The sequence below is a fragment of the Dendrobates tinctorius genome, unplaced genomic scaffold (genome assembly GCF_039654945.1).
Source record: "Dendrobates tinctorius isolate UK_male_01 unplaced genomic scaffold, ASM3965494v1 ptg000144l, whole genome shotgun sequence".
Lineage (NCBI taxonomy): Eukaryota > Metazoa > Chordata > Amphibia > Anura > Dendrobatidae > Dendrobates > Dendrobates tinctorius.
In genome coordinates this window covers 16,192,367-16,215,616 of record NW_027361811.1, presented here as the reverse complement: position 1 = coordinate 16,215,616, position 23,250 = coordinate 16,192,367, and the positions used below count along the sequence as shown (strand labels likewise).

The 23,250-nt window shown below is 41.3% G+C and overlaps 1 protein-coding gene across 13 annotated transcripts in view; it reads left to right on the top strand.

Annotated features, from left to right (window-relative positions):
- Positions 1 to 23,250, top strand: part of LOC141049516 (transducin-like enhancer protein 4) — a 188,951-nt gene that overhangs the window by 127,931 nt on the left and 37,770 nt on the right. For all 13 annotated transcript variants that reach the window (XM_073546051.1, XM_073546050.1, XM_073546049.1 and 10 more), the window contains 7 exons: positions 2,610 to 2,663; positions 2,811 to 2,963; positions 6,553 to 6,682; positions 6,903 to 7,093; positions 10,048 to 10,124; positions 12,408 to 12,657; positions 15,437 to 15,684. In XM_073546051.1, the coding sequence (XP_073402152.1) occupies positions 2,610 to 2,663; positions 2,811 to 2,963; positions 6,553 to 6,682; positions 6,903 to 7,093; positions 10,048 to 10,124; positions 12,408 to 12,657; positions 15,437 to 15,684 (1,103 nt within the window). The remainder of the gene's footprint in view (positions 1 to 2,609; positions 2,664 to 2,810; positions 2,964 to 6,552; positions 6,683 to 6,902; positions 7,094 to 10,047; positions 10,125 to 12,407; positions 12,658 to 15,436; positions 15,685 to 23,250) is intronic.

The window sequence follows — 23,250 nt, the reverse complement described above, 5'->3', positions numbered from 1 at the left end:
GCGTTTGCGATCAGAGCCAGGGGTGTTTTACTCTGTTTGGAGGTTCTGAGGGTGAGGGGCGCTACTTGGTCAAGGGTGCTTCAAAAAGAGTGTTGTTGTAGTGATGAACAGCCAGATCAGGACAGGAAAAAGATGATTGTGGAAAGGGATGAGTTTAGGGAGTCTGAAAGTGTATGACAGTTAATAGCATGTACATTTCTGAATGTTTGGTAGGTAGGAGTGTGCTGGGGTGGATGAGGATTTGTGAGTGTGAAGGAGAGAATGTTGTGGTCAGAAAGGGGAAGCGATGAGTTATTTAGGTAGGGGATTGAACAGAGCCGGACAAAGACCAGGTCAAGGGTGTTACTGTCTTTGTGTGTCTCAGAGGTTGAGAGCTGTGAGAGGCCGAGAGAATTGGTTAGTGATAGAAGCTGGGATGCAGATGTGGAAGTAGGGCTGTTAATGGGGATGTTGAAGTCTCCCAGGATAAGGGTTGGTAGTTCTGAGGACATGAAGTGCAGCAGCCAGGCTGAGAATGGGTCAAGAAAGTGGGTGGGTGAGTACTGGGGGCCAGTATATGACCACTACTCTGAGGGAGAGGGGACGGAAGAGCCTGATGGTGTGGACCTCAAAAGAAGGGAATGAGAGTGATGGAACGGGGGGATAACCTGGAAAGTGCATTGCGGGGAATAGGAGTATGCCGAGTCCACCACCAGTAATAAAGTAAACCCCGGCACTCAAATGAGGACAAAGGAATGAATGCATAAGTGAATTTATTGACACACTGCAAAGGGAACCTAACCAGAGCAACAGCACCAACGTTTCGGCATAAAGCCTTTCTCAAGGTAGTTGCATTACTGGTTAGAGCAGGAAAACACGGGTCTCACAGGACAACAGAGTATTTTCAAATGGAGGTAAGGTTCCATATATTTTGCAGAGTGTGACCACGCCGCCGCAGCCGTTCCCACCGCCACATGTGCCTTTCCCAGACCTCTACTGCAGGCGTCCATCCACTCACCTAGCATAGTGACCTGATCACTCCTCCACCCACGAAGCACACTCTGCGACATGTATGGAACCTTACCTCCATTTGAAAATATTCGGTTGTCCTGTGAGACCCGTGTTTTTCTGCTCTAACCAGTAATGCAACTACCTTGAGAAAGGCTTTATGCCGAAACGTTGGTGCTGTTGCTCTGGTTAGGTTCCCTTTGCAGTGTGTCAATAAATTCACTTATGCATTCATTCCTTTGTCCTCATTTGAGTGCCGGGGTTTACTTTATTACTTGTATATAGTTTTTTACCCCCAGAGCACCCTCAACGGCTGGTAGAGCCTGGAATTTCTATACTCTTGAGTCCACCACCAGGTCTGTTTGTGGGTCTTGGGGAATGGGTGAATTGTAAGCCACCATGGGAAATGGCAGCAGGGGAGACAGTGTCAGAATCCTGAATCCAGGTTTCAGTGAGAGCCAACAGATTCAGAGAGTTGTTCAGAAAGTAATTGTGCAGGAAAGGAAGTTTGTTACATACAGACCATGGATTCCAGAGGGCACTATTAAATGAAAGAGATGAGGGAGTCCAAGTAATATTAATAAGATTATTATGGTTTTGATATTGGGTAGGGGTTGAGGTTGGAGGATGGTGGACCGGGGTTGGGGGAGATGTCCCCTGAAATCAGTAGGAGTAGGAACATAAAGAGAAAGTAGTTCTTTGAAATGTAAGACTTTCTTTTGTACAATGTGCTTGGGCAAGATGGGCTGAGGTTTTTCAGGAAGGTGAGAAGTGCATTGATTTGATGCAGAAAATCCGCAGATAAAAATGCATTTGTGTGTGTGTAGTGTATTTCTTCTGCGGAAACGCACTAAAAGTGTATGTAATTCACCCATGACTGTATCAATGGTCTTTTTTTTTTTTTTTTTCTTGCACTATGGAAAATAGAGGCTGCAGAATCCAAATGTTATATATTTTTGGAAGCCCTATTGCAAAAATTCTTTAGAAAAAAATGTTCCTAAGTAGTAAACATTCTCCTGTCTAAAAGAAATGGTTGAGTCCAGCTTGGTGTGTGTTTTAATGAAGCACTCCTCTCATCAAAGTTTGTATCCTTTTAATATATTTCACTCATCCTATTATATAGCACTGTGTACTTACAATTGCTCATTTTTTCTTTCTACCAGATAATTCTCTTTTCCGTTGGGTCAATGATATCACGTGAATAAAAACTGACTAGCTGAATCCTGCTAAGCTCTATGTAGAAACAGGAGGTCTATTTTCCCTGCATGAGTCACTGCAAAAGTCCAAGGCAAGGGGAAGAGGGAACAACTTGGTGATTTGAAAGGGAATTATTTCTGCAGGGACTTAGACTTCCTTTTCCTACACAGAGCAGATAAAAAAAGAATTAGCTGGGTAGAAGGGCAAAATGAGCAATTGTAAGTACACAGTGCTATATAATATAATGCATTAAACAGATAAAAACTTTGATGGAAGTGGTTCTTTAATGTTTTATGTAGAATGAGTCGTTAATACAGTGTCTAAATGTAGCATACAGACAAGGTCACGAAAATGTTCCCAGACGCCATTTGTACATTGGTAACATTTATTATTGTATGATACAATGTATTTTCTTCCCTATGCAGGACAGTGATGGGGAAAAAAGCGATGATAACCTTGTGGTGGATGTTTCCAATGAGGTCTGTGTTCTGCTTATTTTACATTGTTTGCATTGTCACAGTTCTGCCTCATGTCCTATCAATGAGTATTACCTTTTTTTTTTTTTTTTTTTTTTAACATTTAACACGTTATGAAGTGTTAACCAGTGCCATTTTTATTTCTTGTAGGACCCTTCTTCACCAAGAGGAAGTCCAGCACATTCTCCAAGGGAGAACGGCTTAGATAAAGCCCGACTTCTAAAGAAAGATCCTCCAATCAGCCCTGCCTCCATTGCATCATCTAGCAGCACACCATCTTCAAAGTCCAAAGAACTCAGCCTTGTAAGTCAGACTTGTAGTAATATCCTATCAATTCTACTAATTGTTAGGCTTCATATCATCAGGTTTTACAGATAACTCTTATAGCCAATGTTCTTCAGGGAAGACTTTCCAATGTTTAACTCCGTCCATTTACTGTTACGTCTTCGCTCAACCATTGTTCTGTGACCGTTCCGTTTAGCTTCAGTTCACTTTCCATTCAAGCTCCTTAACGGGGATTTCCACCTTTTTTTTTTTTTTTTTTAAAGGGGTTGTACCAAGTTAAGGCTGAGCAGACAAGCATGCTTGATGCTCCGTTTAAAGCCCACAATGGATGGCTGTGGGTCTCCTGATCTGAACTAACAGCCTCATAGGCATAAATGGGGTTGTTGCTTCGAGTCAGGAGACCCAGGGCAGGTCCATGCATGGCGTGGCAGTCTATGTACACTGCATGAAACGTTTTTGTCTGAAAGCGGCCTTTAAGAGAGATCCTCTATTGATTGGGCATTTATTGATTGATTGGGGGGTCAGAGCCCTGTTTACAGGATCACAGGGGTTCCGTTGGTCTGAAGACCCCTGTCTATACGCAGCAATGGTCAATCTATGCACAGTAATCGAACACTCGAACCTATAGTAATCAATAAATTATCAATAAATGATTCCCCATTTTACTGTCTTGGCACAATCCCTTTAAACATTAAAATTTGCCATTTCTAAAGTTGGCAATTATGTTTGCAGTTTGTTTACTTACACGCATATAACCATTTTGTAACAACTTTGGTAAAACTGTCACTTTGATAGTGATATACGGCTGATGTTCAGCTTTCTTAAAGAGAACGTGACAGCCAGTATGGCTTGGTCTCCTTTTGTCACTATTGTATTCCATTATCTCTGTAAGTTGATGAGCTAGAATTTGCACACCTTGGCTGCTACTCAAACTTCGGCCTTTTTATACACTTCAGTCATTAAACTAGAAACCATTGGACCAAGTCTTTTTCGGATGAGCGCTAATAGGCATTGACTATCAGTGAGAGCTATTGAGATGAGGAATCATGAAGTGACCCTTGCCAAGTGTATGGGCAGTCGCCCTGCTTTCACTACGAGTAGGCGTAAATGTGTAATCGTTGTTCTATTTTCTTCCATATATTTTTGCCACTTCATAAATAAAGTCTGTCTTATATAACTATGACTCTGTATTCCATCCGGTTTGGATAGGTCTGTCACTTCGAGATGTTCTTTAATAACAGCGCTCTCCTCTATTTAATAGAGAAGCAAGTGGTCCCTTATAATATTTACAGCTCCAATAAAACCATAGTAAGGAGTCGTATTTGTGGAAAAATCGTTTCATTTTTTTTTATTTTACCTGGGGTAAATGGGTAAATTCTGTTGTCCTCCACTCCATAGATGTGGCCTCTGTTCCCTTTGTCTAAATTTTATCCTTTGTAGTCAACTGGGCGTGATTTTCAAATCTTTAGAAGACTACACCCACTTGATTAGATTTGCATACAAAGAGGAGGGGACCACTTCTCGTGGATGGAGAGGTACAGGAACAAAATAAAATCTTTGGGAAAACGACAACATTTAGTCCACGTAAAAAGGTTACAGGTTTATGACCAGTTATAGACCTTCTTCAAAGGGCCTCTGTCAGTAGGATCAACTTTCCTGAGCCATCTATATGGACATGTAGGTCATTGAAAGCTGAATAAAATGATATCTAGATATCTGTGATCCAATGTTTTATTCCAGAGCAATACACATTTTTCTTAATATGTATTTTATATTCAGGTGGCACTATCCGTGTGAAAAATGTACTGATTGACAGGCTTCTCTCCTGAGTTGCATGACTCACATTGGTAACACCACCTTTTTTTTTTTTTTTTTTTTTTTTTTTTTTTTCTCCTTTTAAAAAAAAAAAAAAAAAAAAAGTCTGGAGGCAGATTCTCAGGGAAACCGCTGTCTAGCTCATAGATGTCAACAGCTCATTTACATATAAGAAAAATGTGGATTTCACTGGAATAAGACAACAGATCTCAGATATCAAGGTAACATTTTATTCAGCCTCCTTTGGCCTACATGCCCATATACAGTTAGGTCCATATATATTTGGACAGAGACAACATTTTTCTAATTTTGTTTCTAGACATTACCGCAATGAATTTTAAACAAAACAATTCAGATGCAGTTGAAGTTCAGACTTTCAGCTTTCATTTGAGGGTATCCACATTAAAATTGGGTGAAGGGTTTATGACTTTCAGCTCCTTAACATGTGACAATTGTGGTAATGTCTAGAACCAAAATTAGAAAAATGTTGTCTCTGTCCAAACATATATGGACCTAACTGTAGACTGCTTAGGAGGATTGATCCTACTGACATGTCCCCTTTAAGCACAAATCTATGCTGCTGTATGAAAGTGTGGAATATAAATTATGCTTTGATAATTTACTGGCACTGTGAACTTTTTCCCTTTTGAAGGAAAAGTAGGAAGGTATTTAGAAATGGGTGAGCCCAAACCGTAAAGTTCGGCATCTGTACCGAACACCTACTGTTTGGGCATGGACGCCGAACATTGATGTCACCAGGAAGTCCGTGTTACTGTTCGGGTGCGGCTTCCCCGAACACTGGGTGTTTGTCACGCTGTCATGTGCATGACAGTGCGGCAAACACCGCTTCTGATCGCTAGCACGGTGAGAAAAAGTCTGAGTTTTGTCTGGCTGTTTAGCAAAAATACAGGGGAACCCACGTCGTGTGTTTTTTTTTGTTTGTTTTTTTTTTTAAATTTATTTACAGCGCAGGAGCGGCTGATGGATACTCCCATCCGCTGCTCCTGCTCTCCATGTAATTAGCGGCAGCATCTGATGATGGGATCAGTAGTCCCGTCAGCTGACACCAGTGACCGGAGGTAAGTTTTATACCTTCGATCACAGCTGAGCACTCACGCTGTCTTTTGACAGCATGGAAACCGCGTCTCTGACCGGCAGGGATGATTTCACCGCCCATCAGAAGCGGTGTTTGTTGCGCTGTTATAGACATAACAGCGCAGCAAACACTGGATGTTTGGGCCCCCCATTCAAATGAATGCGGTCCAGGTACTGTTCTGACACCCTAACCCAAACTTTTTGTAACTGTTCACCCATTGCTTTAGAATAAATTGATTTTGAGGCCTGTGCTCCTGCTAGACATGACTTTTTCCTCTCTCGCAAGCGATTCCCTACAGGTGTGTTTCCATTTCAGCTGCTCTGGTTACACACGTCTGCTGTACACTCCTATGTTATGAATAGATACTTGAAAGATATGATTGTGAAAGCGCATATGTTATGACTCTTCCATTAGGGCTGTTGACTTTAGCAGGGTGAGTATTTGAGGTTTTCAGCAGAGTAAACCATAAAGTCAATAAGCTGTTTACTTTTGGGAGGATTCAAGTCATTTAGCATGTTGTATCCTTTGCTGCAGCCAGAGATTCTTTTTGTTAGTGGTTGTATAGTGCTGATGTAACTCTTACATGTTTGTTTTACGTAAAGACAACCATGTTTGCACTTTGGAATTCACATTGATTTCTTTTTATTCATTTTTTTTACTCCTTGTATCTCACCCTTTACATTCAACTCTTGAAAGAACGAGAAGTCTACAACTCCTGTTTCAAAATCTAACACACCCACTCCGCGAACTGATGCCCCCACCCCTGGCAGCAACTCGACTGGTCTACGGCCTTTGCCTGGCAAGCCACCAGGAGTCGACCCATTAAGTAAGATGGTGTTGCTGGTTAATTATTATTTTTTTATTAATGTATTCTTGGCACCGCTTTATTTTAGGGTCACGTCTTTTTTTTTTTTTTTTTTTTTTTTTTTTTCAGTTTTATAGTGGGTGTAAAAATGTGAGATTAATAGGCAAAAGGTGAATAACTAGAGAGCTATGAAGTGTACAACCCTAGTTATTTACTGGCTGCTTGTATCTGTTCTTTACAGCAGGTCTTAGGACTCCAATGGCAGTCCCTTGTCCTTATCCAACCCCCTTTGGAATAGTTCCACATGCTGGAATGAATGGAGAACTGACCAGCCCAGGAGCAGCTTATGCCAGTCTACATAACATCTCCCCACAAATGAGCGCTGCTGCGGCTGCAGCAGCAGCTGCTGCAGCCTATGGGAGGTCTCCGGTGGTAAGAACTTTAATTATTACTTTGTGATTTTTTTTTTTTTTTGTATTTTATTCTAAATTGTCATACTTCTCTGAATGAATGGAAATACAGTATGCTAAATGAGGGCTAAGACCAGCCATATTAGATGACTATTGGCTGTACGCTATTATGGCTCACAGCAATTTTTCTCTAACTATTCATATTTCTGCATGGCTTTGATAAGCATGCATGGTTCTCCGTAGGAAGTGGTAAATAAACCACCATCAGACTACTATGGCATTCACTAGGAAGAGAACATTTCAACTGACCGATCCTTTTTTTCGCTGATTAGTGGGGGGACCCAGTACATGTTTGATAATTGGCCAACTTCGATGAACTTTGTTGGCTAGCTTAATAGTCTAGACGCAAGGATATGATAAATTGAATGAAGTTTATATCAATATCTCTTACGATTCCTAGGATATTAGATATGTCCTTATAGTAGGTAGCCCTGAACAGTGCCAGGCAAGGCTCTCCGTTTATGAATGGAGAAAAGTGGAATATGAAGAATGTGAGAAATTTCAGCAACTTTGTATTCTAATCCCAAAATGTGTTTTGTTATAATGGATTAAAAATAATCTGTCACCAGTTTTATGCTTCAGCTATGTATTCCTTCATGAAATCCCACCCCACACCACTGATTGGCAACTTTCTGCCCATGCACAGTTTAGGAATGGTCAAGGTTATATAAAGCTCATTTTTGAGAGGACTAGCTGAGCTGCAGCAGACAAACTGATTTTACCAAAATCAGTAGCCTATTAAGTGATAAACCACTAGAATCCGTGTCTCTGCCTTGTTTTATTCTTTCCGAAGATTGGTAAACAAAAACCGGTAATAGATTCTCTTTAAATTAGGACCGCCACATTAAGGCCGGGTTCTCACTGCGCTATGGCAGTCTGTTTAACGGACTGCGGTACACCGCGGCATAACGCGGTGTAACGCAGTCCGTTAACGCTGCCATACACCACCATTGTGTGGCACATCGCGACGTATGCCGTGAAGCGGCACGCGTTCGCGATGTGCCTTTAAGCACTGACTGAGCCTTGGATGCGGCCTGCAGCGTCTGAAGCTCTGTCATAGCTAGCGCTGGTTAGGGCTGGTTAACGCTATGTGAACCTGGCCTAACCCTGTGTTTGAATATTACACAGAGATGTGCCTTCTGTTTGTTTTGAAGGTCACGCCGACAATGCAAATTTTGACATAAGGCCCTTTCCATTTTTAAGATTTATGGCCTTCTGTGAGCAAAAGAAAGAATCACATAATTTCATGGAGATTTTTCAAGAAAAAAATATTTCTGAATGAGGAGGAAAACCTTATTTAGATCAACAATATGTATAGATTTGCAAATATTGTGTGTGTGTATATACTATATGTGTGTGTGTGTGTGTGTGTGTGTGTGTGTGTGTGTGTGTGTGTGTGTGTGTGTATACATACACATATATAATGTGTGTATGTGTGTGTGTGTGTGTGTGTATGTATGTATATATATATATATATATATATATATATATATATATATATATATAAGCAAATATTTCTAAAGGCAAGGCACTATTGACATGACATTCTCACTGGATGTGGCTAACAACCCATCCAGTCCACACCGTCAAAAATATCAAGCCATAGATGTCCATAAATAAGTTTTTTGTGCAATAATGAGAACTGACACAGAAAAAGTATTCAGCACATGAAGAGATATGTGCAAAAAGCCATGGAAAGTCCTGACACCAGCTGAATGAAATCTATCAGTAATTAGAAATCAATCCTGTCACTTAGTGAAAAATATCAGCGGGTTCAACTGATAGCCTATAAAAGGTGTCTCATTACCAAAGGGCCACACAAGAAACTGCTTATGGGTAAAACCAGTGAGCTGTCTCAAGAGCTTTACTCACCATGGAATACTCAATTGCTGTACCAATACATGTAGAGCATGTAAAGGTTACCCAATAATATTTAGACATAATACCACACCATGTTTGGAAGCCAAAAGCCACTTAATATCTCCACAAAAACACCATACCAACAGTGAAGTTGGAAGGTGTGATCATCATGGTGTGGGGCTGTTTTTCAGCATACGACACTGGAAAACTTCATATCATTAAAGGAAGGATGAATGGACAAATGTACCGAGACATTTTTGATAAAAATCTGCTGCCATCTACCAAGATGGTGAAGATGAAACGAAGGTGGACATTTCAGCAAGACAATGATCTCAAGCTCACAGAGTAGGAAACTCTGAATTGGTTTCAGAGAAAATAAAGCTGCTAGAATGACCCAGCCAATCACCTGACCGGAATACAATAGAAAGTTATGTAAAGAACTAAAGCTCAGAGGTCATAGGAGTCTACGGAGCCTTCAGGATTTGAAGAGTGTGTGTGTGAGAGAATGAGCCAAAATTGCACCTGAGCAATGCATGCAACTAGTTACTCCATACAGGAGGCGTCTTGAAGCAGCTATCGCTATCAAAAGGCTTTTTTACAAAGTATTAAAATTTTAGTGACATATGTGCAATACTTTTTGTTCTGTCATTTCTCATTATTACACAAGTTAATTTATGGACATAAATAATTTGATTTCTTTGCCTGTATAGATTAGATGAGTTGTTGCCGACATCTGGTGAGAATTTCATGTCAGTAACACGTTTTAGAAATATATTTACTTAGAAAATTGGTGACGTGTTCAATACTTATTTCACACGTTGCATATATGCGTGTATAACTATATATAATAAATTGTTTGTTTACTATTCCCTTTTTCATTATAAAAAAAAATTTCTGCCTATCTCACTTTTTTTTTGTTAAAGATTAATTTTTTAAAATATAAGAGGAAATAGAATCGCTAACATTCCTAAATGCTTACCGATTGTCAGTTGTAGGAGTAGAGATTTCCGCTACATGACATCCAATTGTTCTTGTGTTTCCCCAATTACTATTTAGGTTGGTTTTGACCCACATCATCACATGCGTGTTCCAGGAATCCCTCCAAACCTGACAGGCATCCCAGGTGGAAAGCCGTAAGTAGCGTTTGTCAGATCATATTTGCAGTTACACTCCCTTTTTATGTTTTAGATCCAAGTGAATTGTCCAAGAGAATTCTCTTTCTTGGGCGTTATACTTTTGGTCTATTTTATTCTCTGCTGGTGGTTTTAAGGTTTCTAGAACGTGCCTTTTTATCTGCGTTCATGGCTTATGGCACATACTATAGATGCTGTTTTATGTATCTTTCACATTGCGTTGTTTCATTGATAAATGCTTTGTAAAACCCAATTAACTTCTAAGGGTACCGTTACACCTAGCGATGCACCAACGATCCCGACTAGCGATATGACGCTGTCAGGATCGCTGGTGTATCGCTAGGTGGTCGCTAGTGAGCTGCCACACAGGCAGATCTCACCAGCGACATCGCTGGGGACGGGGATCGCTACTTACCTGTCAGACGCGGCGATCCTGCGTCCTCCCGCCCGCTTCCACGCTTCGCTCGTCGGCGCCACAGGAAGCGCCGCAGGAAGTGGCCGACAAGGAATGGTCCAGCAGCTCTCGCGCGATCAGCGATAACCAGCGGGGGAGCCGGTCGGAGGTAAATATCACATGTAGCGATATCGCTAGCAATATCGCTGCAACGTCACAAAATTGGTGACTTTACAGCGATATTGCTAGCGATATCGCAGTGTGTAACAGGGGCTTAAATCAAAGCACGACTGCTGCACATGCTCTGGTGGCTCATGGAGGTTGAAGATTAAGATTGGGGAGGAGTGGAGTAGGGAACTGATGAGATGATAGGAAGCCATTCTTTAGCACACATGAAGCAAAATAAAGACCAGTAAATTTTAATTTGGTACATCATGTTTTATTTTTTTTTTTTTGTTAGCCTTATAAGGAAAAAAAAATTATGTAGACTATGTGCCCACGTTGCTTTTTTTGTTATGCGTTCCTGCCGCGTTTTTGCCGCAGGGAAAACTCTAATAAAACACACCTCCATGCAATCCTATGGGATTCTGCAGTTGCTGTGCCCATTCTGTGGATTTTACCGCTGTGGAATCGCATAGCAGTAAACTAAGCAGCATGTCCATTATTTCTGTGGAATCGCAGAGATTCCGCCGCCATAGGATTGCATTGAAACCCTCACTTTACGCATGTGGCTATGCCACCATGCGTGAAGTGAGCGCTTCATTTGCGGATGGTACACAGGATCTGGAGGAGAGGAGACTGTCCTCCATGCCCTGGGTACCATATTCCTGTAAAAAATAGAATTAAAATAAAAAATAGGGATATACTTACCCTCTGTTGACCCCCGGAATCCTCTCTCCTCTGAGCCACGCTGCCAGCATCTTCCGTTCCCAGGGATACATTGCGCGAATGAACTCTGACGTAGCGGTCTCACGAGACCGCTACGTCATCAGAGGTCATTCGCGCAATGCATCCCTGGGAACTGAAGTTGCCGGCAGTGCCAATGAGGGGCGGGATGACTTCGGGGGTCAACAGAGGGTAAGTATATTTTTATTTTTTATTATTTTTTACATGATATCTTTTACTATTGATGCTTCATAGGCACCATCAATATTAAAAAGTTAGTCACACTTGTCAAGCACTATGCTTGACAAGTGTGACCAACCTGTTGACAATCACTTTTCCAAGCGATGGAACAAGTTGCGGAAATGCTGCGGGCATTTCTGCAACGTGGGCACGTGGCCTAAATGGTCAGATGAGCAATGCTGATTATAATTGATACAATACCTGAAGTGTTTTTTCACTCTTATCTTGCATGTATTAGTTTTCAAGACTTGGATTTGTTTTCTTCATTCTGGCAGAATACAACTTAAGGTACTGTCACACTTAGCGATGTACCAGCGATCCCGACCAGCGATATGACGCGGTCAGGATCGCTGGTACATCGCTAAGTGGTCGCTAGTGAGCTGCCAAACAGGCAGATCTCACCAGCGACATCGCTGGGGACGGGGGTCGCTACTTACCTGTCACACTAGGTGATCCTGACGTCCTCCCGCCCGGCTCCACGATCGTCGCTCGTCTCTCCACAGGAAGCGCCGCAGGAAGCTGACGACGAGAAACAGTCCTGGACGTTTTCGCGCGATCAGCAATAACCAGCGGGGGAGCCGGTCGTAGGTAAGTATCACACACAGTGATGTCACTAGCAATATCGCTATAACGTCACAAGTTATAGCGATATTGCTAGCGATATCACTTAGTGTGACAGTACCTTTAGTCAAATTAGTTTTAACTAAGAAAGGTTTTCCCTCTGAATATTTTTGTACTTAAAATCTGTTTCTTTTTGTAACTAGTGCATATTCATTCCATGTAAGCGCTGATGGCCAGATGCAGCCGGTCCCATTCCCTCCTGATGCTCTGATTGGCCCAGGAATCCCTCGGCACGCGCGGCAGATCAACACATTAAATCATGGGGAAGTGGTTTGTGCAGTTACCATCAGCAACCCCACTAGACACGTGTACACCGGTGGAAAGGGATGTGTCAAGGTCTGGGACATAAGCCACCCTGGCAACAAAAGCCCTGTCTCTCAGCTGGACTGCTTGGTAGGCACCAATGGATGATTTTATCAATATTTTTTCAATATTTGTTATATTGGCTATATTAATGAACTGTCCTCACAAGTGATGCTAAAAGTTTAAAGAAGCGCTCCTACTATCATATTTATAGTTTTAAATGTGAGTGTGTTAATATACTCGTCTACCGCCACTTTCTCCGGTGTCCAGAGCTATTCTTCTCCTCTGAATGACATCACGCACATACATAGCGTGTAGAATGATGCTGCAGGGCACATTTGTGGTGACGTCACTGAGAAGAGCAGAAGATCGGCACTGGACACCGGAGATCAGTAGTAAGCGAGTATATTAATACACTCACACTTCATAACATGCGCGCACACACATATAAACTGTAAGTGGGAGTGCTTCTTTAACAGTCAAAGATGAGTCACTGCATATACAGTAAAGAATATCTACTACTTGTTTTTGTACAGATGGCTGCTGCTTGGCTATTAAAGGGGATCCGTCCGCAGGTTTTTGCTATTTAATCTGAGAGCAGTATAATATAGGGCAGTAGACCCCGATTCTAGGGATGTGTCACTTACTAAGTTGTGTACTGTAGTTTTAGTACGATCCATATATCATCAGCAGGAGATTGATACTGCAGGAATACATCTCCTGTGCCAGGAAGTCAGGCCAATCCATGTAACCCCGCCCCCACCACTGCTTAGCAGCTTGTTGGCAATTCAGTGTATACAGGAAGCTGCCAGTCGGGGGCGTGCAAGGTCACGTTTCAATGCGCACGCGCAAAATATTTAGGCGATCTGTGATCTTCACAGCGAAGAATGCGTACAGCAAGCCGAGGAGGGGTGGAGTGACGGAACAGAGGCAACACCCATCGGAGCGAACAGATTAACTTACAGTGCGGGATAAATAAAAAAGAAAGTTGAGAAAAAAAAAAGGGGGGGGACAAAAAAAAAATTACAAAAAATTTCTATAATACATTTTTTCTTTTTGTGCCGTTTTTATTTTTTTTCTCATTGTGGCTATTACTGTACGAGTTAATTATTATATTTTTGATCTGACGTCAAAAATCAAATTAAACTTTTGCAATTTCTCTTTTTAATTTGCAAAGAGGGATGATTTGAATCATGATTAAAATATATATCTATATCATATTTTAATTCTGATTCAATTCATCCCTTCTTGCCCATTAAAAAGAGAGAAATTGCAAAAGTTTAATTTGATTTTGCCGTCAGATCAAAATATAATAATAATTAACTTGTAGGGTAAAAGCCGCAAAGAGAAAAAAATACAAAATAAAAACAGCACATTGTGGGTTATAGACAATTTAGTGACCAATAATTTATAATTTATGGAGAAAGGCTGAACCTGATGGATGGTCCTAGGTCTTTTTTCAACCTTTGTAGCTTTCAATTCACCACCCTTCTCCAAAAAAAAATACAAGGGATTAAAATGTTGTAGGTACTCCAAATCGGTAGCACTAAATCAGCTCACCATGAAAAAAAAAAAAAGTGTGATGGAAAAATAAAAGTGTTACGGACGTTGGAAAATGGAGAGACAAACAAAATACCGTACTTTTTTCCTTTCAAACGTCTGAATTTTTTTTTTTACCAATTAAAGGGAACCTGTCACCAGTTTTTTGGCCTACTAGGTAAAAATATTTAATTGCGTGTCAGCTATGCGCTCCACAACTAGTTCTGAAACCCCCCGACTCCCCACGTATCACTTATAAAAACCTTTTTTCAGTCACTTTAGGGGATTTGAACCAACTATCGCTTATACTATATACGATATTGCAGTATGTAGTGAAAACCTGTCTCCCTTTTGAGGCTCAGTGTGTGTCTTCACTTCATAGAAACATATGCTGCGAATCCTGAGCTGTTGGCATGAAAAATGCAGCATAAAATATATGCTTTTGTTACGAAATTTTTGCATGCATTTTTCCCATTCATTAGTATGGGGGAAATCTGCAGCAAAGACGCTGAAAGAATTGACCGCGTGTGCACAGACCCTAACAGCCGTAGGTGGAGCTGAGCTATGGCCGCGACTGTTAAACACAGATGCCGGCCATGTAACGTATCTGCATCTGCGGTGTGTGGAGAAGACCTCTGCTTCTCAACCCCCTTTACCATATGATCACCCCTAAAATCCCATACATGCACGTGAAATTGAAATGAGCGGTTAAAGGTAATGAATGTATATAGTAAATGCAAACCCTTCTTTAAAAATAGAAGAAAATCCAACACTTGGGGATGTGCGGCGCAGTGATTAATAACTTATTTTGGCCTGGAGCCACAAATAGATGTTCTCTGGAGGGTGGTAACCTTCTATGTAGAACAAAATAATGCCATTAATTTACCATCCATCCTAGATTAATAGTGGGATGTAAAATGGTGCAGACGATATTTTATCTATTAGCATATCGACTTCTGCACTGAACTATATATCATGTAGTGCCAGCATCGCAAAGTTTGGGTTGACTTTCCAGCCTCCGATTTTTGATGCTAATTAAGATGAATGATCTCACAACACTGAAGTTTAAGCACTTGCCTAATGTCATGTAATTGTCTGGCATTACTCCACTTTATCATTGTCATAACTGCAAATGGCTCATTAAAATCAGAAGGGAGTGATCGAGTTCTCCGAGGTTTCCCGCGTAGAGTTTAACCGGTTGCCCATGTAATATATATATATATATTTCTGGAATACTGCTGATTATCTGAGCAATGAAGACACTTGTATGTGAAACCGGCTCTGAAACTGTCGCTCCGATTTCATGTGCCAATGTTTTTTGTCTCTGCAGAACAGAGATAACTACATCCGCTCCTGTAGATTACTCCCTGATGGGCGCACTCTGATTGTCGGAGGGGAAGCCAGCACGTTATCCATATGGGACCTGGCAGCTCCTACCCCACGTATAAAAGCCGAGCTCACATCATCTGCTCCCGCCTGCTATGCCCTGGCCATCAGCCCCGATTCCAAAGTTTGCTTCTCCTGCTGTAGTGATGGCAACATTGCCGTGTGGGACTTGCACAACCAGACCCTTGTAAGGTAGGTACATCCTGATGTCTGCACATGGGAAGTTAATGAAAGACGATTTGCATTACTTCTCATATTTATTAATGGATGTTCTCTACGAACAGATCATTTATATTCATGTGTATCTATTATTTAAATGTCCACAGCTCCATGATATCAAAGTCCATCTCCTTTTGTATCCAGAACTGCCCGTCAGTGTTTGTTGCATACTGCCGCTCAGTCTATCGGTTGTAAGAATCAGCGGACACGGCCGCTCTGGCATATTTCTTTGCATCTCAAGGTCAATACATTAAGCATTATCATCAAAGCACCTTATGTTGCTATCGAAGACCTTAACGGGGCCCGCAACCTGTTATCTATTGTCTGCCACATTTCCTAGAAGCCTCGAGACTCCAGAAGAGAGGTCTCAAATATATCAATGAACCGGATAAATATTGGCAAGCCCTGGTTGTAAGCTGTCCTTTTGGATAGTGTTCGCTAGAAGACTAGCTAAAGCCACAGTGCATACGAATTCAAATAATAGAAAAATTGTTGCTTCCTCTAATGTAGATGTGGGTGATATTTGGATAGTAACTGTATTATGTAAATTAAATAGGTTGTCCACTACTAGGACAACCCCTTCTTGATCACTGTTTGGCCACCATAAAATAATAAAGCTTATACTCTCCTTGAGTACCAGCATCATTCCTGCTATGTCGGCACTCTCTCCCGGGGCTTCCGTGCTGCTGTTTTGATGCGTTATGCCAGCCCCCAATCAGCGCTGGTGTCACTGTCCCTGCTTTCAGACAAATCAAACATGAAGAGGAAGTCTGAGCTGCAGCTGATCTCAGACTTGAGCATGAAGAGCAATTTTACAGGGGTTGGGGGACAGTGATGCCAGAGCTAATTGGGCGCCGGCGTCAAGTGTCACAACAGAAGCATCAGAGCCCTGGGAGAGCGAGTGCCCACACCGTGGCAACGGCGCCAGAACGGGAGGAGAGTATAGGCTTATTTTATTGGGAACAACGAGGGGTATGACAATAAGTTATCCAAGTAGTGGACAACGTCTTAAAATATATACTTATATATTGAGATCTAGTTGTCTACCAGGGACAAACTTCCAAGACTGTCCTCTTGTCCAGTGAATTGCTAGAAAATGCAACTGGGAGCTTGTTGCAGACCGCCCTGTGCCATTATCTCATCGTTTGTACTGATCTATTATATCAGTATTGGCAGCATGTCTGTACTCTGTTATCAGCACATTAGCATCGGAGTAGTAATATAAGTGTTATTGAATGATCTGAAGATCACAATGGGCTCCCAGAACATGATTTTGTTTCCTGGAACAGTAAAACTGGTTGGGCAGGACTTTAACCCTGCATCATAGACTGTGATTTTACTAATTTTAATAACCAGAATCATTCCCTTACAATTCATAAAGGTCTTCTCTTGACTAGCTTGTGAATAGATGGACTTGTCGGGGTTTTTTCAGTTCCCACCCACTCTTTATTTTGTGGCTTTCTGCCTTGTAATCTTCAGAGTTGCAAATCAATGAACATCACAATAAGACAGAATGTTCAATGCCCAAATTGCCATCACCTGATGAAATGGCTGATTTTGTCTCTTTCATGCAATTATTGCCCTTAGTGATCAGTAATACCAGGGTGCAGGCAAGATTACATGGAGCCTGATTAGTGGAGACTTCTCTCCTAATACTGATGGCTCAGACACTTTAGTTAAAACGTTGCAGTAAAGAATTGTAAGGCCGACACCGAACAATATACTCAATTAATGTAGAGTGAGCCTTCACGCAAATGGGGAACTTATTCTACGATTTGCGTGAGGTTTGTGTCATTAAAAATTCTCTAATTGTAGCTTTTCAATTTTAGCGCCACTTATAATTGGCAAGAAAAGTGGCTTTGATTTAATTGGAGTGGGGGGGGTAACAAAGGTTAAGCAGATTTATTAAGTTTCAGATCAGAAAATAATGCAAAAGTGCTCGTAGCCGGACTAGATTTTTTTTTCTGTCTTTATAACTGAAGGTTCTCGGAATTTCTTAAGAAGCATACAAAACGGAAGAAAAATTTGGCGCATCTCACTTGAACGATCGATCTATAGTTTTAATGTTCCCATGCACATTACATTATAATTGTACATTTCGACAGGACTTGGCTAACGTGTGTATGCATGCCTGCTGACACTCATACAAGTGTTAAAGTGGTTGTGGTACAAGTGACTAAATTGTCTGATACATATTGGTCCCACTTTTAGGACGAATACCTGTCTCCAGAATGGGATTCTCCTGTTTCGGCTAGTGTCTGATCATCAATGACTGGCAATTTGGCACCACATGCACCTCCATTCGTTGCTATGGGAGCTTTGAATAAAGTGCACGAATATTTGCTCGGATGTATTCAGAACTCCTATAACAGGGACTAAAGATAGCAGTCGAATGTGATGCCATCTCTCCTCACTGATGATCAGATGCCAATGGGTTAGGGATCTCCCTTTCAAAGTGTGATTGTCATTTTGTAAAAGTTTTTAGATATTATAGGCACTGCATAGTACAGTCATGGCCAAAAGTTTTGAGAATGACACAAATATTATATTTTCACATGATCTGCTGCCCTCTGGTTTTTATGTGTGTTTGTCAGATGTTTTTATCACATACAGAAATATAATTGCAATCATATTATGAGTAACAAAAGGTTATATTGACAGAATGAGTTAATGCAGCAAGTCAATATTTGCAGTGTTGACCCTTCTTCTTCAGGACCTCAGCAATTCTCCCTGGCATGCTCTCAATCAACTTCTGGATCAAATCCTGACTGATAGCAGTCCATGCTTTTATTTTGTCTGAATTTGAAGGTTTTTGTTTGTCCACCCGTCTCTTGATGATTGACCACAAGTTCTCAATGGGATTAAGATCTGGGGAGTTTCCAGGCCATGGTCCCAAAATCTCTGTTTTGTTCCCTGAGCCATTTAGTTATCACCTTTGCTTTATGGCAAGGTGCTCCATCATGTTGAAAAAGGCATTGTTGATCGCCAAACTGTTCTTGGACGGTTGGGAGAAGTTGCTCTCGGAGGACATTCTGGTACCATTCTTTATTCATGGCTGTGTTTTTAGGCAAGACTGAGAGAGAGCCCATTCCCTTGGCTGAGAAACAACCCCACACATGAATGGTTTCAGGATGCTTGACAGTTGGCATGAGACAAGACTGGTGGTAGCGCTCACCTGGTCTTCTCTGAATAAGCCGTTTTCCAGATGTCCCAAACAATCGAAAAGGGGATTCATCAGAGAAAATGACTTTACCCCATTCCTCAGCAGTCCACTCCCTGTACCTCTTGCAGAATATCAGTCTGTCCATGATGTTTTTTCTGGAGAGAAGTGGCTTCTTTGCTGCCCTCCTTGAGACCAGGCCTTGCTCCAAGAGTCTCCGCCTCACAGTGCGTGCAGATGCACTCACACCTGCCTGCTGCCATTCCTGAGCAAGCTCTGCACTGCTGGTAGCCCGATCCCGCAGCTGAAACACTTTTAAGAGACGGTCCTGGCGCTTGCTGGTCTTTCTTGGGCGCCCTGGAGCCTTTTTAGCAACAAGGGAACCTCTCTCCTTGAAGTTCTTGATGATGAGATAGATTGTTGACTGAGGTGCAATCTTTCTAGCTGCGATACTCTTCCCTGTTAGGCCATTTTTGTGCAGTGCAATGATGACTGCACGTGTTTCTTTAGAGATAACCATGGTTAACAGAAGAGAAACAATGATGCCAAGCACCAGCCTCCTTTTAAAGTGTCCAGTGGTGTCATTCTTACTTAATCATGACAGATTGATCTCCAGCCCTGTCCTCATCAACACCCACACCTGTGTTAATGGAGCAATCACTGAAAAGATGTTAGCTGGTCCTTTTAAGGCAGGGCTGCAATGATGTTGAAATGTGTTTTGGGGGATAAAGTTAATTTTCTAGGCAAATATTGACTTTGCAAGTAATTGCTGTTAAGCTGATCACTCTTTATAACATTCTGGAGTATATGCAAATTGCCATTAGAAAAAATGAAGCAGTAGACATTGTAAAAATTAATATTTGTGTCATTCTCAAAACTTTTGGCCATGACTGTACTGCTGGTTGGTGGGGGATGGGCCCAGAGCACTGAAGTGTTCAGCTCCTGCATAAGCTACACAAAGTGGGGTACAGTCTCGGTTGTAAGTCTGTGTGTGTATTCTTTATCACAGGCAGTCTTAATACCATGCCCGCAGTTTATGCAGCAGCTGTGACCTTCAGATCTGTGTTTGGTTCAATCGGTGGGGGTCTAAGGACCCAGACCCCCACCTCTCAAAAAACATTATTCAGCACCTATAAGGGTATGTTTCCACATAGCACCTTCATTGTGCTTTGGACGGAGCGGAAACCCCGCTCCGCTCAAACGCCGCCCCCTTCTGTACTCGCGGTGATTACGGATGTGCTCATTGAACACGTCCGGAACCGCCGCATTGTATACATAGAGTAGGCTATTTACCTTGCGGAGTCTGAGCGTCTCTGCAAGGTAATCACTTGCTGCAGTCTAAAAAGACGAGCTGCATGTCCGGTTTCGCGGGTGTGTCACCCGCGTATTAGGACTCATAGTGGAGACAGGATTTCATAAAATCCCCTCCACTATGCTGTAACATCTGGATGCTGCGGATTAAACACTGCGGCTGTAACCAGCAAATCCGGATGTAATCCTGAACGTGGAAACATACCCTAAGTTTACAACACCTTTTACAAAATGACAGTTGTTACGCTGAAGGAGATGGATGAGGTATATATTGTGGATGGTGCCATAAGTGTCTCTTGTTGGAAAGCCCTTTAAGAATCTATCACAATGTGATTATACTTATGAGACCAAGCAGACAAGATGTTTTAATGTTTATTTTAGCATGCATATCTAGATTGGAATCCTAAGTTTGCATACATTAAAGTAGTAATTAAGTCATATTATTGCCCTCCACAGATTTCAGGTCAACAATCTGTTTTTAGAAAGTTGTTTTGGATGTCTGCTCTGTACATGACACCAGCAATTTTATCCAAAAGAGTTAAGATTTCATTTTTACTTCACTGTATCAAAATTTGAGTTGATCAAAAGTTTACATACACCAATGTCTTTAAATAACTTGGAAAGTTCCAGAAAACAATATTATGGAATCAGAAGCTTCTGAATTTTTTAATTAATTTCACTTGTTGAAGTCTACATATGGCAGTTTTTGGGTTAGTTGGAGTCTACATATGGCAGTATTTTAAGTCCTACTTGCCTCTTTACTTGACATCATGTGAAAAGCAAAATAAATAAGCCAAGAGAACGGAAAATGAATTGTGGACTATTATGGTAAGTCCATGTGACCAAATGCCTGAAGGTACTGTGTCATCTATTCAAATGATCTTCAAGGAGCAGACAGACATCATATCATTCAGGAAGGAGACTTTGTTGCATACAAATGAGCATATTTTGGTGCAAGAAATGCAAATCAAAGGTATAAAACAAACCACCTTGTGAAAATGTGGGTAAAAGGTGCAAAAAGTATCAATATGAACAGTAAAACGTGTCCTGTATCTACAAGGCCTGGAAGACCATTCGGCAAGGACGAAGCCACTGCTCAAAAATCACCATAAAAAGCCAGGTTGCAGTTTGCAACTCCACATGGAGACACAGATCTTACTTTTTGATGAAATCAAGTCACCAGACAGCCAGGTAAAGCTTGGCACAATTGAGTCTTCCAAATGGACATGCTTCCAAAGAGATGGCAAAGTGCCTTGAGGGCAACAAAGTGAAGGTCATTACAAAGCCCTGATTTCATATTAGATTTATGGGCACCACTGAAAAAGCATGTGCGAGAAAAGGGGTCAACAAACATCAGTTACACCGTTTTTGGTTTTTTTTCCCAGAAGAAATGGTTTAGAATTCCAACAACTTATCGTGAAACGTATGTGGAAGGCGACCTGAAATGTGACCGAAGGCAAGGCTACTAAATTCTTTTGTGAATTTGAGAGTCACAGGAAATCTAACGAAAGAAATAAACTAAAATTTTTGCCTGTAGTAATGTTTTCGCATTGTTGAAATATAGTAGTGACCCCTGCTGACCCATGAGAGGGAATTGCATTGGGATGTAAAGTCAGGAAGTGTGTCATTAATGAATGTAGTTAAGGTGTATGTGAACTTATGACTTAAGCTGTATACTCTCCTTTATGGGGCACAATCCGTTTATTAAATTTTGTTTTAAGTGCTTTTCCACTGCAATGTATGATGGTACACTCCCTAATATAGGTGGCTCAGCCCAAATGTTGGCGCCAGGTCTTGCGTAGATCACCATTTCCTGTTCATACAATAATCATAGAACTGGCATCATAGGAATGGTTAAGTTGTGCTCAAAATAAAGAGGCGTGCTGAGAGATTTATGATGTCGGGAGGATATCATGCTTTGAAATCGCTAATCCCACAAGCTACTGGATGTTCTAGGTCAGCACAAACCTGTTTTCTTTTTTTTTTTTTTTTTTTTTTTTTCTTTCTTCCATCATCTTTTGATGCCCTAGCTGATATGATAGCAGGGAAGAAAAACTGGTTTTCAACTATTTCCAGAAAAAAAACAATTTCGAAGGCGCTACTAAAACCTACTCGATTTTGTTCTTGGTTCAGAAAGAAATGAAAAAGCTATGCCCTCTGTTAGTATAGAGGTCCATGTTCTAGTCTTTATATAGAGGTTATTGTTTAACTAGGTCCCTGGGCTGTTAGGCTTGTGTTGCACTGACGCCGTCGACTTAATGTAACCTGGGTCACATTAGCCTTAATTGGCAAGTGGTTTTACTTGCTGGAGGTTTGTTTGGGTTTTAACTAAACTGCCATGAAATTAGATCTCATGGTAATGGATCTCGCGTCCCTTTCTATTTATAAGCCATTTGTGGGTCAATATGTAAGCTAATGGTTTTATTCCAGTTATTGCTTTTTTTTTTTTCCCCTACCCTTTAACCCATGGTAGATGTGATGGGGTTAATTGCCATGGATGATACTGTGATCTAGATTGTCCTGTCTTCATACCGTTCTCGGTCACTATGTTGCGGTTGTATATTTACATATTTCACAGCTCAGTGGTTGAGTTATACACGCTCATGTTGTTTTCAGGAATTCCCCTCCAGTCACTTCTGTTTGTAACACCACTGTATCGAGTGACAATGATTTAAGGCCGCCGCTGGCGGAGTATCAAGCTGCCAGTGTGTGTACACAACCCACAGAAGTTCTGGTGTATAACGTATATATTTGTGGTTGTCTACTCATTACACTTTGAAGATGATGGGGAGGGCTGAATTCTAAGTAAACCTATACCCTCTAGTGATGTTAATGAAAAGCATGATTTTGGTTACTTTTTTATATTATTCAGATCAGTTCAGTTGTCATTTTCTAGACCATTTTCTAAACTCATTCCTGTTCATGGGATTAACTAGAATCCTTAAATCTGAAATCAGTGAACTGGAAATGGTACATTGAATCCTCAAAGACCTGTCAAACTAGTGCACTCAACTTCTTGCTGCAGCCATGACGTCTCCACAGAGAGACATCTGCCTGCTGCAGGCAAT